This window comes from Bos indicus x Bos taurus, chromosome X (assembly GCF_003369695.1).
Source record: "Bos indicus x Bos taurus breed Angus x Brahman F1 hybrid chromosome X, Bos_hybrid_MaternalHap_v2.0, whole genome shotgun sequence".
NCBI lineage: Eukaryota > Metazoa > Chordata > Mammalia > Artiodactyla > Bovidae > Bos > Bos indicus x Bos taurus.
Genome location: NC_040105.1, coordinates 1,437,238 through 1,453,760, shown reverse-complemented (window position 1 = coordinate 1,453,760; position 16,523 = coordinate 1,437,238). Strand labels below are relative to the sequence as shown.

At 48.4% G+C, this 16,523-nt stretch overlaps 1 protein-coding gene across 4 annotated transcripts in view; it reads right to left on the bottom strand.

The window, feature by feature from the left end:
- ARSH (arylsulfatase family member H) overlaps positions 1-16,523 on the bottom strand; it is a 52,936-nt gene that overhangs the window by 10,895 nt on the left and 25,518 nt on the right. For 2 of the 4 annotated variants that reach the window (XM_027534643.1, XM_027534646.1), the window contains exons 2-7: positions 8,136-8,174; positions 5,254-5,403; positions 4,447-4,568; positions 3,235-3,360; positions 1,618-2,041; positions 852-988 (exon numbers count right to left, since the gene is read on the bottom strand). In XM_027534643.1, coding sequence (XP_027390444.1) covers positions 852-988; positions 1,618-2,041; positions 3,235-3,360; positions 4,447-4,568; positions 5,254-5,403; positions 8,136-8,158 — 982 coding nt within the window. In that variant the 5' untranslated portion in view covers positions 8,159-8,174. Of the gene's footprint in view, positions 1-851; positions 989-1,617; positions 2,042-3,234; positions 3,361-4,446; positions 4,569-5,253; positions 5,404-8,135; positions 8,175-12,261; positions 12,352-16,523 lie in introns of all 4 variants that reach the window. The other 2 variants (XM_027534644.1, XM_027534645.1) reach the window with 2 other exon arrangements.

Sequence of the window (16,523 nt, the reverse complement as noted above, 5' to 3'; positions counted from 1 at the left end):
CTCTATATACATATGTAATAATAGAGCATATATAGCTTTATTATATAATAAATATAAACAGTTTATACTTCATAATGCACTAAATTAATTATTATAATGACTTGTAATATGGAATTCTCCAGGCAAGAATACTGGAATGGGTAGCTATTTCCTTCTCCAGGGGATCTTCCCGACCCAGGGATCAAGCCTGGGTCTCCTGAATTTCAGGTGGATTCTTTACCACCCGAACCACCAAGAAAGCCTCCAATAAACCATATAGGTGGTTTATAATATATTATTTATGTGTAAATATATTTATATAATTATTCCATATATTTTTGATAATATTCTGAGTATTATATACTATGTTATATCTTATATATAGGGTTTCCCAGGTGGCTCAGTGGTAAAGAATCCATCTGCCAATGCAGGAGTCTCAGGTTTGATCCCTGGGTCAAGAAGATCCCCTGGAGCAGGGAATGGCAACCCACTACAGCATTCTTGCCTGGAGAATCCCATGGACAGAGGAGCCTGGCGGCCTACAGTCCATGGGGTCGCAGAGAGTTGGACAGGACAGAGTACAAGCAGGAGATATGAGACTGTATAATATCTAATACATAAACATTACGTATTTATTCTCAGCATCAAGGTCTTCCAATGAGTCAGCTCTACAGCACAACATTATTCGTCCCCCGAATGAGTTTTTCAGGAAAGTGCTTCTCTTTAAACCGGAGAACCTGTATTTCACAACAAATATACATCCACATCCCAAAACATGCAGGGGGTTGTACCTTATTTGATGCCATTCACGGAGACTCGTTTTCCTCTAGTCTGTAAATAAGATGCTTCAAAACCAGAGAGTGATCACCTACCCACCATCCAATCCATCTCTTCTACGTTGTCGCCATACAAGCCGAATTTACTGTGCCCGACGAATTTCTCCTTGGTGACCAGAGGCGTGTGGACATGCAGAAAGGAAATGAAAAGCAGAAATGGTCCACGCTTATACCTAAGGGGGTATACGAATAAGAAACAGTATTGATTAAAACAGAGTAATTATGTTTTTTTCTTTTAAGGGAGCTAAACATATTTCTTTCCCTTTTCAGTGTTCAAATTTTGCAGGACATTTAGCTGTTGGGCTTCCTTGGTGGCCCAGTGGTATGAAGAAGCATGAGTCACTTGGTCGTGCCTGACTCTTTGCGACCACATGGACTGTAGCCCACCAGGCTCGTCTGTCCATGGGATTCTCCAGGCAAGCATACTGGAGTCGGTCGCCATGCCCTCCTCCAGGGGATCTTCCCAACCCAGGGATCGAACTTGGGTCTACTACCTTGACAGGCAGGTTCTTCACCACTTAAGCGCCTCCTGGGAATCCCACCCACAGCAACACTGAAAACCCCGCGCAGCCCAAAATAAATCAAAACATTTTTTTAAATGCATCTTTTTTTAAAAGAAAGTTAACGCATTTATTTTAAGGAGAGAGTTCAGTGTAGCACAAATATCACACACACACAACGGACCTATCACCAAGCGGTACCCAACTTCTCTGGAAAAAAAAAAAAAATCGCGAGTCTCTGACCGGGGTGAGGGGTTGGTGGGGGGCGGGGGTGGGCTTCGAGCCAAAAAGAGACGGCCTACCTGTCGATGAAGGCCAGCGCCTCCTTGAGCATGTGCGAGGCGAGCCTCTCCAGTCTGACCGGCTGCTGAACGATCTCGTGGTTCCGCATGAGCACGCAGTTCCAGCGGCGGGTAAAGCCATAGCTGGAGAACCAGCACACGAAGAAGAGGAGGGCCAGCAGGGCGAAGGCCAGGATCACCGGCCAGGGGACCAGGAACCAGCGGGCGCAGGTGGGGACGAGCAGGAGCAGGGGGATGAGGCCCAGCACCACCGTGGACACCCAGAGCCGGACCCTCACCCAGCGGTGCAGCTCCGGAGTGCGGAACGCCTGGCAGTCGCTCAGGAGCTCGAAGGGCATCCCGTAGAAGTAGTCGAAGCCATGGTTGAGCGGGTGGTAGCAGTGGTCGTCGCGGGACGCACAGCTCAGACCCTGGTGCCACTTTCCTGGGGGGGGGGGGGGGGGGCGGTGGAGACACAGAGACGTTGCCATGGCAACAACGGCCTTTGCCTCCTCCCGGGGATCTTCCCGAACCGAGGGATGGAACCCGAGTCTCCTGCATTGGCAGGTGGATTCTTTACCCCAGAGCCACCGGGGGAAGCTTTTACTAACAGGGAGAAGATTCATCATGTAGATTTATTAATTAGCCGACATCTTATTCATTACTTGGTTACAGCAGAGGCGAATTTGACCCCAGATTTGGAGGTGCCCTAGAGTGTTCCCTGAAACATGCTTTCGGAAACTCCATTCACACGATGCTACCAAGAATTTTACAGGAATGAACTACCTCTGTCATTTATGAAGGATGCAAAGTCATTCCTTTTTTTTTTTTTTTTTTTGAGAACATCTCTGATGACTTAATAGTCCTGCAATTCACGTTGAGAATCCTAAGAGCAGTGGCTATACCAAGCAAGCAGGCTTCGCTGGGGGCTCAGACGGTAAAGAATCCGCCTGCAAGGCAGGACATCCAGGTTTGATCCGTGGATTGGGAAGATCCCCTAAAGAAGGGAATGGCAACCCACTCCAGTATTCTTGCCTGGAGAATCCCATGGACAGAGGAGTCTGGTCACAAAGAGTCAGACATGACTGAGCAACTAACACACACACATACCAAGCCAGCAGCCTGTCTCCTAATTCTTTGCTCACAGAGTCTCATCTTAGAGGAATCACTCATCAGACCAGAATTCTTTGGGGTAAAGTTCCTTGGGGTCATCCTGTCTCACTCATCACACACACACACCCCCATGAGGTTGTAGAATGTCAGGCGACCTAAGTCCACAGAGCAAGTATTACCTGAATTTGATCACCGCTTCAGCCTTCGGTTCTCAAGTTCAAGGGGACACGCTTAAACATTGCTACCGGTGCTACCACAAGAGTAGCACCCTTTCTGCAAACTATTCCATTTCAGGAGCAACGAACACTCAGCATACTTACTTTGCCTTCTTGAGATCCTTGGCACAGTTGGTTTTCAATACCAAAGGCCCTAAAAATTGTCTTAAATTCCTTCCCCCCCCCCCCCACCGACCGTGTATCATCTCAAAGAAGTGCCAACTCCCGTGTACTCAGCCAGCCTCCCTGGGAAGGATGACCACAAGGAAAGGGAACCCGAACGAGCTAGGTTTCAAGGTCAAGGCCATACCTATGAGTCCCGTGCGGTAACCTCGATGCTGCAGGAGCTTGGCGAAGGTCGTCTCGTTGGGGGGCAGCCCGCCCGACCCTCCGAGCCAGACCACATCACGATTCAGGTTGGAGGAGGACGCCATTCCTATGTTCACAGAAACAGACAGCGGGTGAGGACCGCGGTCTCATTGTGGCGACCCCACGGACTGCAGCCGGCCAGGCTCCTCTGTCTATGCAGGCAAGAATCCTGGGAGTGGGTGGCCATGCCCTCCTCCAGGGGATCTTCCCCACCCAGGGATGGAACTCACATCTCCTGTGTCTCCTGCACTGCCGGGTGGATTCTTTACCCACTGAGCCATCAGGGAAGCCACCCAATTCCAAACTAATGATGAAAAAAAAATTAAGTTGGGATCATGACCCTCAACTTGCTTAAGTCTACATGTTGAAACTGTGATTAGGGGTTGGGGGGAGAGGAGGAATGTGAGGCAGGGAAGAGTAGGAACTCATCAAAAGGAATTCATCATTTCCTTTCCATTTTCTCTGCCAGACTTTCTTCTCAACTGGTTCTTCTGATGTTCCAATCTCATCCCCAGAGACTGGACACATCTGCTTTCATGAAAACCCACTTGTCTTTAAAAAAAAAAAAAAAAAAATCTCTGCTAGCTTTAAGACACAAGGAGCCTCCTGGGGGCTGTTACTACGAGTTTCTGGAAAAGGGCACGTTCAAGGTCATCTGGAAGTTGCCCACCAGGGGATCAAACCATGTCCCTATATGCACACGGGTAAGCAGGCTTGATGGCCCCTGGCCAAGACACACACCTCTTTCAGATGTCCAGCTATAGGAACACAATTCCCATGTGAATTTAGATTGTTAACATTTCCAAGTGACCTTTGGAGAGTTTGCATGAAGGGTTGCAGGAGACCTCCCTGGCAGTCCAGTGGCTAAGACTCCATGTTTCCCCGTGCAGGGCGGGGATGGGGGGAGTGGTGGCCAGTGGTGGGGGGGACGGTGTGGGGAGAGGGTCACGGGTTCCACCCCTGGTCAGGGAACTGGAACCCCCAGGCCAGAACTAACAATTCACATGTCGCAATGAAAAGCCCCGCCTGCCACAGGGAAGATGCAGGATCCTGCTTGCTGCCCCTAAGACCTGGAGCAATCCAACGCTAAACAAAAAAAGACCCCCCCCTTTTGTTTAAAGAGACCATCCGCTGTCCCTTTCCCGTGCCCCACCTGATCTGACGGGGTAGCGGCCGGTCAGGAAGGCGGCCCTGCTCGGGGTACACATGGAGGCGGCCGCCAAGTGCTGGGTGAGCCTCACGCCCTCGCTGGCCAGCCGGTCGATGTTGGGCGTGCTGTGAATAGATGGGGAAGTTGGCAGGCGAGTTTCTGAATCCCTCCGCCCCACAAAGCGAGCAAGATTCAGAGGCATCCTGTCTGGGAAGTCACCCTGACTCTGTTTCCAGTCCACCTGAAAGACGTCCTTTTTTACACATCAATCCACCGATCTACTCCATCCCTGGTTAGACACAGATGGGAACCAGAGAACCAAACAACGCATCTCCAGGCGAGATGATGACAGTCCAACACAGCGCATCGTCAGATATCATCGGGTGAAAAGCGAAAGTGTGTTAGCCGCTCAGTCGTGTCCGACTCTCGGAGACCAAGTGGACTGCAGCCCACCAGACTCCTCTGTCCGTGGGGTGCTCCAGGCAAGAAGTCTGGAGTGGGTTGCCATTTCCTAGTCCAGGGGATCTTCCCCACCCAGGGATCTCCTGCATTGGCAGGTGGGTTCTTTACTGCTGAGCCGCCCGGGAAGCCCCCACACTAAGCTGCGAATGAAGCCAAAGGCTCTCCTGATGTTTTGCAGCTTTCATAAGACAAAGCCTTCTGCTGTTCTGACGGAAACCTGCTCCCTGAAGGTCATTCTCCTCCAACACAAGAGACGTGGCTGGCGGGGCACGGCCATCCACAGGGACTTTCTTTCTTTTTTCCTTTTCTGTTCCTTTCATTTATTGATTTACCTGATGGTTTCTTTACCTCACTGAGTTATTCCCGTAGCAGCATAAATCTCCCACCCCAAGGTCATCCGCCATCAAGAGGACGATGTTGGGCCTCGAGTTCCTGGTGACGAACATTCCCTGAAGGCTCCCAAAGAAGCACCACAGGGATGCTGACAGCCAGCAGTGCCTGGAAGGGCGGGGGGCGGTGCGGGGGAGAAAAAAAAAAAAAGCTCAAACACAAGCAACTGATGGGGAGGGAGGTGGGAGGGGGGTTCAGGATGGGGAACACATGTACACCCATGGCTGATTCATGTCAATGTATGGCAAAACCCACTACAATATTGTAATTAGCCTCCAATTAAAAAAAATTAATTTAAAAAAAACCCACCCAGAAACCATCAGTTCAATTTTGCTTTGCAGGTAACTTAAAACTTCCCTGGTGGCTCAGACGGTAAAGCGTCTGCCTGCAATGCGGGAGACCCGGGTTCGATTCCTGGGTCGGGAAGATCCCCTGGAGAAGGAAATGGCAATCAACTCCAGCACTCTTGCCTGGAAAATCCCATGGATGGAGGAGCCTGATAGGCTACAGTCCATGGGGTCGCAAAGAGTCGGACACGACTGAGCGACTTCACTTCACTGTAACTTAAAACAGGAACTGAGGCTTCCCCAGTGGCTGAGCGGTAGAGAATCCACCCACAGTGTAGGAGATGCTGGAGATGTGGGTTGGATCCCTGGGTCGGGAAGATCCCCCTGCAGGAGGAAATGGCAACCCACTCCAGTGTTCTGACTGGCTTCCCTGGTGGCTCAGATGGTAAAGAATCTGCTTCCAACGCAGAAGACCCGGATTCAATCCCTGCGTCAAAAAGATCCCCCAGAGAAGGGAATGGCAACCCACTCCAGTGTTCTTGCCTGGAGAATCCCATGGACAGAGTAGCCTGGGGTGGGGGTGGGGGGTGCGTGGCTACAGTCCATGGGGTCGCAGAGTCGGACACGACTGAGCACCTATGCAAAATAGGAATTCATAGGGAGGACCCTGGTGACTTACTGGTTAAGATTCCAGGCTTTCAAGGCCACGGCCTGGGTTTAATCCCTGGTTGGGAAACTGAGATCCTGCAAGCGGTAGGTACAGTGTGATCAAAAGCTAAATAAATAGGAAATAATGGTATTTCTACAGTGTCCCTGGAGCTGCCTTACTCAGAAACCACACAAAAACATTTTAGGCCATGATTTATGTTAATCAGATCTGTGTGTGTGGGTGTACTCTGCGACCCCGTGGGCTGTAGCCCGCCAGGCTCCTCCGTCCATGGGATTCTCTAAGCAAGAACACTGGAGTGCGTTGCCATGCCCTCCTCCAGGGGATCTTCCCGATCCAGGGATCGAACCGGAGTCTCACGCCTCTTCCGCATCGTCAGGGAGATTCTTTACCACTAGCCCCACCTGGGAAGCCCTGAGGTCTTACAGTTTACAAATAAATTTTACATGCATTGTGACATTAAATTCCTCATAATTTTCCAACTGCGTTAGTGACAGGAGGCCTCTGAAATAAGAACAGAGGTTTAAGAAAAAAGCCTAACAACTTAATTTCTTAGTATAAACAAAATGGAAAATCAGAGGTTGATAGCCAGCTCATCAGGCTTGCTTTTCTTTCATGCTCAACTGTATGTTTTAATACACTTTATAACTTCATAACTTTGCTTTCAGCCACACAGATGGGAAAGCAGAGACTGTACTAACTTCTTGGCTCTGAGCCCAGGAATAAATGATGAAAAACTGGTTTTTCAGGGTGAACTGCATGTGTGCACATAACATGACTCTTCCTTTTCCTTCATCAGAAAAGTATGTCTGTAAAAGAAATCAGGTGGGGGAGCTCAGCTGCCAGAAATAATAATAAATGCTAGGAATTCCTCTAACGTTTGAAAAATGAAATTTAACATATCTATATATGCTATTAAATTTTGGACTGTGGAGTCATCCATGTGTTAGCAGCTCAGTTGTGGCCAACTCTCTGCGACCCCGTGGACTGTAGCCCCGCCAGGCTCCTCTGTCTGTGGGATTCTCCAGGCAAAAGTACTGGAGTGGGTTGCCATTTCCTCCTCCAGGGGATCTTCCCGACCCAGGGATCGAACTTGTCTCTCTTACATCTCCTGCATTGGCAGGCGGGTTCTTTACCACGAATGCCACCTGGGAAGCCCCGGACCACAGACGACCCTCCTTAAAAATCCTTAAGGGTGGTTCACAATGTTTGCTGCTCTGCTGTTTCCATCTCTAAAAGGTCTTGCCTCTCACCCCGTGAATTTCCAAACACGCTCTCATTCCTACCAAGTTAGTACGGTGGTGGTGATGGTTTAGCTGCTAAGTCGAGTCCAACTCTTTGCAACCCCCATGGAGTGTAGCCCACCAGGCTCCTCTGTCCATGGGATTTCTCAGGCAAGAACACTGGAGCTTCCCTGGTGGCGCAGACAGTAAAGCGTCTGCCTGCAATGCAGCAGACCCGGGTTTGATCCCTCGGTTGGGAAGATCCCCTGGAGAAGGAAGTGGCAGCCCACTCGAGTATTCTTGCCTGGACAATCCCACGGACAGAGGAGCCTGGTGGACTACAGTCCATGGGGTCACAGAGAGTCGGACATGACTGAGGGACTTAACTTTAACACTGGAGTCGGTTGCCATTTCCCTCTCCAGGGATCAAGCCCACATCTCTTGCATTGGCGGGTGGATATTTTACCGATTGAGCCGCCAGGCAAGCCCCTTAGAAAACCCTTCTATTTGACTCCACCAACCCCTACAGCACCCACCACTCTCCCCACTGCGCTTATCACGTATAAACAGACAAAACATCCACAGGATTGAGGAAGACTTGGACAAAGCACCCTTCTCTCTAGAGACAGAAAATAATGAAGGTTTATAAGTTTTCCTACTTACCAGCCACAGAACGGCTGCTTCATGGCTTCTTACTGTTACCTAGAAGAGAAACAGATAAAGGATGAACTTCTGCAAAGCGGTTATTTTTCTTATAACTAGGCAGTTACGCTCCAAAGTGCAAAGGAGCCTGTTTTGTCTTTTTTACAGCGACCCACTGAAAAGACCCTGATGCTGGGAAAGATTGACGGCGGGAGGAGAAGGGGACGAAAGAGGAGGAGATGGCTGGATGGCATCACCGACTCGACGGACGTGAGTTTGAGAAAACTCCGGGAGATGGTGATGGACAGGGAGGCCTGGCGAGCTGTGATTCATGGGGTCTCAGAGAGTCTCACACGACTTGGTGACGGGATGAAAACAACCGCTGAATTCTTTATACTGAATTGCACACAAATGATGTCGGTGCAGACAGAACATGGCAGCGTCGTGCACGATCCCTTCATTTGCGGCTCACTCCGATGGCATAGTTCCCACCCTTTATGTAGGTGCAACAACCAAAACTCTTCATTCTGAGGGTCCTGAGCAATCAAGGTGAAGGACTACAATAAAACGTCTGATACGCATTTTTAAGGACTGTATTAATTGTCTTCTAGCGTCCTGAGACCTTTGAGAACGAAAAGCAATGTTAAATCAGACCACACTCTCCTGGGTTGTTGGAAGAAGGTGTTGCTGCCCCTTAGATATCTAACCCAGACATTGCATTTTTCATGTGACTGATTTTTTTTTTCAACATTCTAAGCCCTGTGTCTTTTTTCCCCCAACGACTGTGGGCAGGAGGACAAGGGGACCATAGAGGATGAGATGGCTGGATGGCATCACCGACTTGATGGACATGAGTTTGGGAGAACTCTGGGAGTTGGTGATGGACAGGGAGGCCTAGTGTGCTGCAATTCATGGGGTTGCAAAGAGTCAGACGTGACTGAGCGACTGAACTGAACTGAACTGAACGATAAAGTAAAGATATACTTTCATTAGAGCATATTTTATTGCAATTTCCTGAGGAGTGTAGATGAGGTTTTTTTTGTTTTTGTTTTTTTTGTTTTTGTTTTTTTAAAGTAGCATAGCTTCTTTCTGGTTTTCATTTGCAACTCTAAATTATAGGTTTCAGGGCAAGGGGGAGGATGTGGGCACAAAGATTCAGGTCTAATTTAAATACGTGTGCTCAGTCGTGTCTGACTCTTTGCAACCTCATTGACTGTAGCCCACCAGCATTCTCTGTCCATGGGATTCTCCAAGCAGGAATACTTGTGTGGGTGGCCACGTCCTTCTCCAGGGGATTTTCCCGACCCAACGATCGAACCCAGGTCTCCCGCATTGCAGGCAGATTCTTTACCATCCGAGCCACCAGTTCAGTTTAGTTCAGTCGCTCAGTCGTGTCCGACTCTTTGTGACCCCATGGGCCACATCACGCCAGGCTTCCCTGTCCATCACCAACTCCCAGAGCTTACTCAGACTCATGTCCATTGAGTCGGTGATACCATCCAACCATCTCATCTTCTGTCGTCCCCTTGTCCTCCCACCTTCAATCTTTCCCAACATCAGGGTCTTTTCAAATGAGTCAGTTTTTTGCATCAGGTGGCCAAAATATTGGAGTTTCAGCTTCAGCATCAGTCCTTCCAATGAACACTCAGGACTAATGTCCTTTAGGATGGACTGGTTGGATCTCCTTGCACTCCAAGGGACTCTCAAGAATCTTCTTGAACACCACAGCCGGGAAGCCCTCTAACTTAAATCATCGGTTCCATTCTAAATACTCTTCACCAGTTAGTAGTAACGACTTCCTTTACGGCTCAGTCACCTTCTGAATGTCACACAATAAAAAGATGAGAAAGACACCCTGTGGTTCGTAGACAAGAACGCCAATAAAAGAACTTTCTCAAGTAACACCAGCAACAAAACCCTTCAATGTGGAGCCTCTAAAATAAAGGTCACCCATGAGCAGGCAACCGCCCAGGAAGTGTTTGTGTGAGACCTACTGTGTGCTCCTCTACGAAGGAAGATGGTTGAGCATGGTGGACCACCCATGCCTCTCACCTTGAAGAGTGCACGGATCACCAGTGTAGACCTGGGGGTTATGGCGGCCAGACTCATTTCCCACAGACCAGCGTGTGGGGCAGCTGTAATTAGGGCCGTTTTATGAGAGTCCCAACAATGATACAGCCTGGTATCCCCTTGCCTTGGGATGCTTTAAATTCCCCGTGTCAACGAGGTTCTGTCAGCTGAGCACCCACCCCACAGACCAAATGACAGGTAGTAAAGATTAATGACTCTGCCAAAAAGTTTATAGGGTTTTCTCAACCCCAAGGCATTGCTACACAGGGCTTCCCACTGGGTCCTCAAAATACCTTCCCCGGCTCGCCTCGAGGGGTTAATGATAGCTGCTCTGTTTTATGGGAGAGGGGCCTGGGGAATCACAGGGTTGAAAAGACTTTTGACGAGGCTGGTAAATTGAAGATCAGCGTGCGGTGTGAGGTGTCTGAGGCAATCCTGTGGGTGTCTGTGTGTGTGTGCATCCAATTCCTAGGGCCATCTTGCCACCTTTGACCTCCAGTAAGGATCTCCAAAGGATTGATGGTTTTGAACTGTGGTGTTGGAGAAGACCATTGCGAGTCCCTTGGACTGCGAGGAGATCCAACCAGTCCATCCTAAAGGAGATCAGTCCTGAATAACCATTGGGAGGGCTGATGCTGAAGCTGAAACTCCAATCCTTTGGCCACCTGATGTGAAGAGCTGACTCGTTGGAAAAGACCCTGATGCTGGGGAAGATTGAGGACAGGAGGAGAAGGGGACGACAGAGGATGAGATGGTTGGATGGCATCACTGACTCAACGGACATGAGTTTGAGTGAACTCTGGGAGCTGGTGATGGACAGGGAGGCCTGGTGTGCTGCAGTCCATGGGGTCGCAAAGAGTTGGACGTGACTGAGTGACTGAACTGAACAGCATCAAAGACCCAATGTATCGAAAATAAATAAGTAATAAAAAAAAAAACAATTATAATCGGTGGTTGTAGGCAACACTGCAAAGTCCTTCCTAATAGGCAAGGAACAAAATCTATTTGTTAAATAGACAGGAAGGAAACTTGTCTTCACGATTTAAGGGAATGTCTGTTGCCTCAAAATACTGTGCTTATCAACTCCAGATTTTAATAAATATGAAAAAGATCCTGTCCAGCAAGAAGCTGCTGCAATTAAGCCTGTATTCCTCACCCCACCCCACCTCGATAGCCTGCTACTTTTTTCAAATTTTAACACAGAATGTTATTAAAGGTAGGTACATGGGCAAGAGGCAATTGGACTTCAGATCTATAAATGCATGAAGCCGACAAGCTGAACATGTCAGTCTCTCAGTTGTGTCTGACTCTTTGCGACCCCATGGACTGTAGCCCACCAGGCTCCTCTGTCCATGTGATTCTCCAGGCAAGAATACTGGAGTGGGTTGCCATGCCCTTCTCCAGGAGACCTTCCCCAACCTAGGGATCGAACCCAGGTCTCCCGCAGGCAGATTGTTTACCATCTGAGCCACCAAGAAAGGCTCAAGCAGCTTGACACATCACACACAAATATAGTCTTATAAAACCATCGTTCTCTTTCAGCAGTCTTTAAAGAGGTGTTCAAAGTCACCTCCTTCATTAAGAGCACCCCTGAAAAAATTACTAAATGCGTAAACTCCATTACAGAAAAATAGGATTGCACCCCTGTATCTACCCACAGGTGAATGACTCAGTCAACTCTGGTGAAGCCAGAAATTCTTAGAATGCGTAGTACTCAGATATTACCTTTTTTTTTTTAAGGAGCAAACCATTCATAGAGATAACAGTATTGATGGATTGAAAGATAAATACGCTGGGTGAAAGAAGTCAGAGAAAGTAGTGTATATTAATGATCCCGTATCTACACACGTTTAAAATTGCAGAAGATGTGAAGGGCAGAGCGAGATGGAGAGAGACAGAGAGGTGGAGAGAGGAAAGAGAGAGACTGAGAGATGGAGACACAAAATTAGAGAGAGAGAGAAGACAGACAGAGAATGTGATGAAACTAACACTCAAGTCTCTCCCCTCTCCCTTGACCAGACAAAAATATGAGCATCCCCCAAGCTGAAGTATCGTAGAGTTAAACTGTTTTACTCACTTGAGACGACTTGTTACCCCCGAAGCTCCTTGCATTTGTGAACGCCGCTCCTGCAAGTCCAAATTCCTCTCTCGGCCCCGAGCTCCTGTCCTCATGATTATAATTAAACACATATTAAGTGCCCAGGCTGGGCTTTGCTCAAATCCGCCAATTAGTTTTATATCTAAACATGACCTGTGGAGACTGCTGCGAACATAGTTATTTACGGAAGCAATCAGGCATCGTTGACCTTCAAGTGGTGCTGCTATTCAGTCCCTTAGTCCTGTCCAACTCTTTGCGACACCATGGGCTGTAGCCCGCAGGGGTCCTCTGTCTGTAGGGATTCGCCAGGCAAGAATACTGGAGGGGGTTGCCATTTCCTCCTCGAGGGGAATCTTCCTGACCCAGGGATCGAACCTCTGTCTTTTTCACTGCAGGAGATTCTTTCCCACTGAGCCACCAGGGAAGCCCTTTGCATGGTACCAAACATACACAGCTAAGAAAGTGGAATTCAGCACACTGAATTTTTTTTTTTTTTTTTTCGTAAAACTTAAGCAAGGACTCCAGCCAGACGTTCAAAGCGGGGAGGAGAGGGCAGATGTGTAATAAGGAGAGCTTCGGCCTCTTCCGGTCCTCAAGCATCTTGTGGACCTTTCTTGGCTCTGTGGATGCTGAGTGCCCCGGGCTGCAATACATAGACGGTGGTTTCACGGCACCCAGACACCCTTTCTGCTAGGGTCAGCCACACATCCCTCTAGGAATGCCATCACTGCACTTACTCCTGGGCATCTCCAGCCTTGCTCAAAGTCTTATTATGTTGGTGACACAGAGGATGAGATGGTTGGATGGCATCACCGACTCGACAGACATGAGTTTGAGCAAGCTCCGGGAGTTGGTGATGGACAGGGAGTCCTGGGATGTTCGGTCCATGGGGTCGCAAAGAGTCAGACCCGACAGCGACTGAACTGAACCGATGTTGGTGAGAAGCCAGGGGTTAGGGAAAGAAGAGATGCTCATGTGAGGAGGCTTCAAAAGTCTTGATCGTGCTGAATTGCCCAGCTTTTCATACAGGGTCTGTTCCTTCCCTCTTCTGCATTTTCTGTAAAATCTATTTATTTTTAATTGAAAGATAACTGCTTTATAGTTGCATTGGTTTCTACCAGACATCCACATGAATCGGCCATAGGTTTACCAAGGTCCCCTCCCACTTGAACCCCTCCCTCCCACCTCCATCCCCATCCCACCCCTCTAGGTTGTCCCAGAGCCGGGCTTTGAGTTCCCTGAGTCACACAGCAAATTCCCACTGGCTGTCTATGTTACATATAGTGATGTATGCATTTTCCATGTTACTCTCTCCATACCTCCCACCCTCTCCTTCTCCTCCCAGCCACCCACAGTGGCCCTAAGTCTGTTCTCCGTGTCTACATCTCCATTGCTACCCTGCAAATAGATTCATCAGTACCATCTTTATATATATATACATGTATATGCCATATATACGCATTCAGTTCAGTTCAGTTCAGTTCAGTCGCTCAGTCATGTCCGACTCTTTGCGACCCCATGAATCGAAGCACGCCAGGGCTCCCTGTCCATCACCAAATCCCAGAGTTCACTCAGACTCAATGATAATTGTCTTTCTGTTTCTGACTTACTTTACTCTGTATAATAGGCTCTACGTTCATCCATCTTATTAGGACTGACTCAAATGCGTCCCTGTTCATGGCTGAGTAATATTCCACTGTATACATGTAGCACAGCTTCTTTATCCATTCACTTTCCGATGGACATCTAGGTTGCTTCCATGCCCTGCTGCTGCTGCTAAGTCACTTCAGTCGTGTCCGACTCTGAGCTATCATAAGTAGAACCTTCAGTCTTCTGGATTTTTGACCCTGAGGTAGAAGTTCCTTTTATTTTTATATTGATGTTTGTTTTTCAACTGCTGGGGAGAAAATTTGTATCTGCTGATGAAGATTAGATTTGAGTCCCTTCGTGGGAAAGATGGGCTTCCCTGGTGGCTCAGCTGGTAAAGAGTCCCCTGCAATGTGGGAAATCCCTGGGTTCGATCCCTGGGTTGGGAAGATCCCCTGGAGAAGGGAAAGGCCACCCACTCCAGTATTCTGTCCTAGAGAATTCCATGGACAGCCCATGGAATCGCCAAGAGTCAGACAGGACTGACCGGCTTTCACACTCGCACACTCACTGACACTGGGAAAGATGTCCTGACATGTTTATTTTAAAAAGTAAAAATGAAAGTGTTAGTCATTCAGCTGTGTCCAACGCTTTGCGACCCCATGGACTGTAGCCCGCCAGGCTCTTCTGTCCATGGGATTCTCCAGGCAAGAATACTGGAGTGGGTTGCCATTTCCTTCTCCAGGGGATCTTCCTGACCCAGGGATTGAACCCAGGTCTCGTGCATTGCAGGCAGATTCTTTAGCATCTGAGCCACCGGAGAAGCCTAAGTTTACAAAAGGAGGGAGTCAAATTCAATCTGTTCTCTCCAGGGAGGTTAAGTGGACAAGCTCAGGTTAAGCACTGCTGTGGGTCACACCATGTACTAGAAATGGAATTTGGGGCAGGTTGCAAACTCTATTTTTATCTGCTCTAAAATATATGTTTTTATCCTCAGCTTATTTTTTTCATTTTTTTTTTTTTTTACTGAAAAATATACCTAACAAAAACCTCCCAGGAGTCTCAGTGGTAAAGAATCTGCCTGCCAATGCAAGAGACATGGGTTCGATCCCTGGGCCAGGAAGATCCCCTGGAGAAGGAAATGGCGACCCTCTCCAGTATGCTTGCCTGGAGAATCCCCATGGACAGAGGAGCATGGGGGGCTGCAGTCCACGGGGTCACAAAGAGTCAGACACGACTGAGCGACTAAACACCACACCACATATTCCACTACATGGATAGATTTCTAAATTAACTACAAATGCATCAAAGACCTTAAACAGTTGCCTTCAATATACAAAACTCTTACAAGAAAACAGAGGGTTAAATCTTCATGACTTTTGATTCGGTGATTCCCTAGCTATAACATCAAGCCTGAATATTCATTGGAAGGACTGATGCTGAAGCTGAAACTCCAATCCTTTGGCCACCTGATGCGAAGAATTGACTTGTTGGAAAAGACTCTGATGCTGGGAAAGATTGGAGGCTGGAGGAGAAGGGGATGACAGAGGATGAGATGGTTAGATGGCATCACTGACTCGATAGACATGAGTTTGGGTGAACTCCAGGAGTTGGTGATGGACAGGGAGGCCTGGCGTGCTGCAGGCCATGGCGTCGCAGAGTCAGACTCGACTGAGCGACTGAACGGAACTATCTATGACTTTGAAAGTGCAAACAACACAAGAAAGGGGAAATAGGTAGGTTTTGCCTCATCGGAATTAAAAACGGGTATGTCCACAATCAGGACTTTCCTGGTGGCTCAGACGGTAATCAGCAGAGTGCGAAGACAGCCGTCAGCACAAGAGATTTTACTCGCAGCATCCTGCGTGTTGCTATCTCTGAATTTAACGTGCGTTTTACTGCACTTGGCAGCCAGGTGGCAGTCACTATCTATTTCTGCCTAAACTCTCTGCCGACACCTTCCAGAAAGGTCAGGAGAAAGGCTGATCCAGGGGTTTGAATGAGCAACTCAGGGCACGTCCATTCTTGTCGTGACCCCACCTTTTCCAGATTGTGGGGTTGTTTTTTGTTTTTGGTTCCAGAAACCTGTGACCAAAGCGGACCAACCAGCTATAAGGAATTTCAGTCCCCAACCGTCCCAGTTTTCACCCATTCTGGGGTGTGAGAACAGTGACATTGGGCTTCCCAGGCAGCATTCGTGGTAAAGAACCTGCCCGCCAGTGCAGGCAACATAAGAGAGGCGGGTTCGATCCCTGGGTCAGAGGATCCCCTGGAGAAGGTAAGGGCTATCCGCGCCAGTATTCTTGCCTGGAGAATCCCCATGGACAGGGGAGCCTGGTGGGCTGCAGTCCATGGGGTCGCAAAGAGGACATGACTGAGCATCTGAACAGCAACAAAATAAGTGATTCACTTTGCTGTACAGCAGAAACTAACCCCTCGTGGTCAAGCAACTCTACTCCAATAAAATTAATTTAAAAAAAGAAATGGATGTTCTGCCACCGTATGGAAAAATGTTTCCCCTAGCCAACAGAAAAGGAAAAAAAAAAAAAAGGCATGATGCTGAAAAGCAGTTTACACAGATGGTCATGCTATTGAGAGGGTAACAGGCCAGGGGTCTCCAAAGGGAGGAAATAGGCTGCAAGTGTCAGACACTT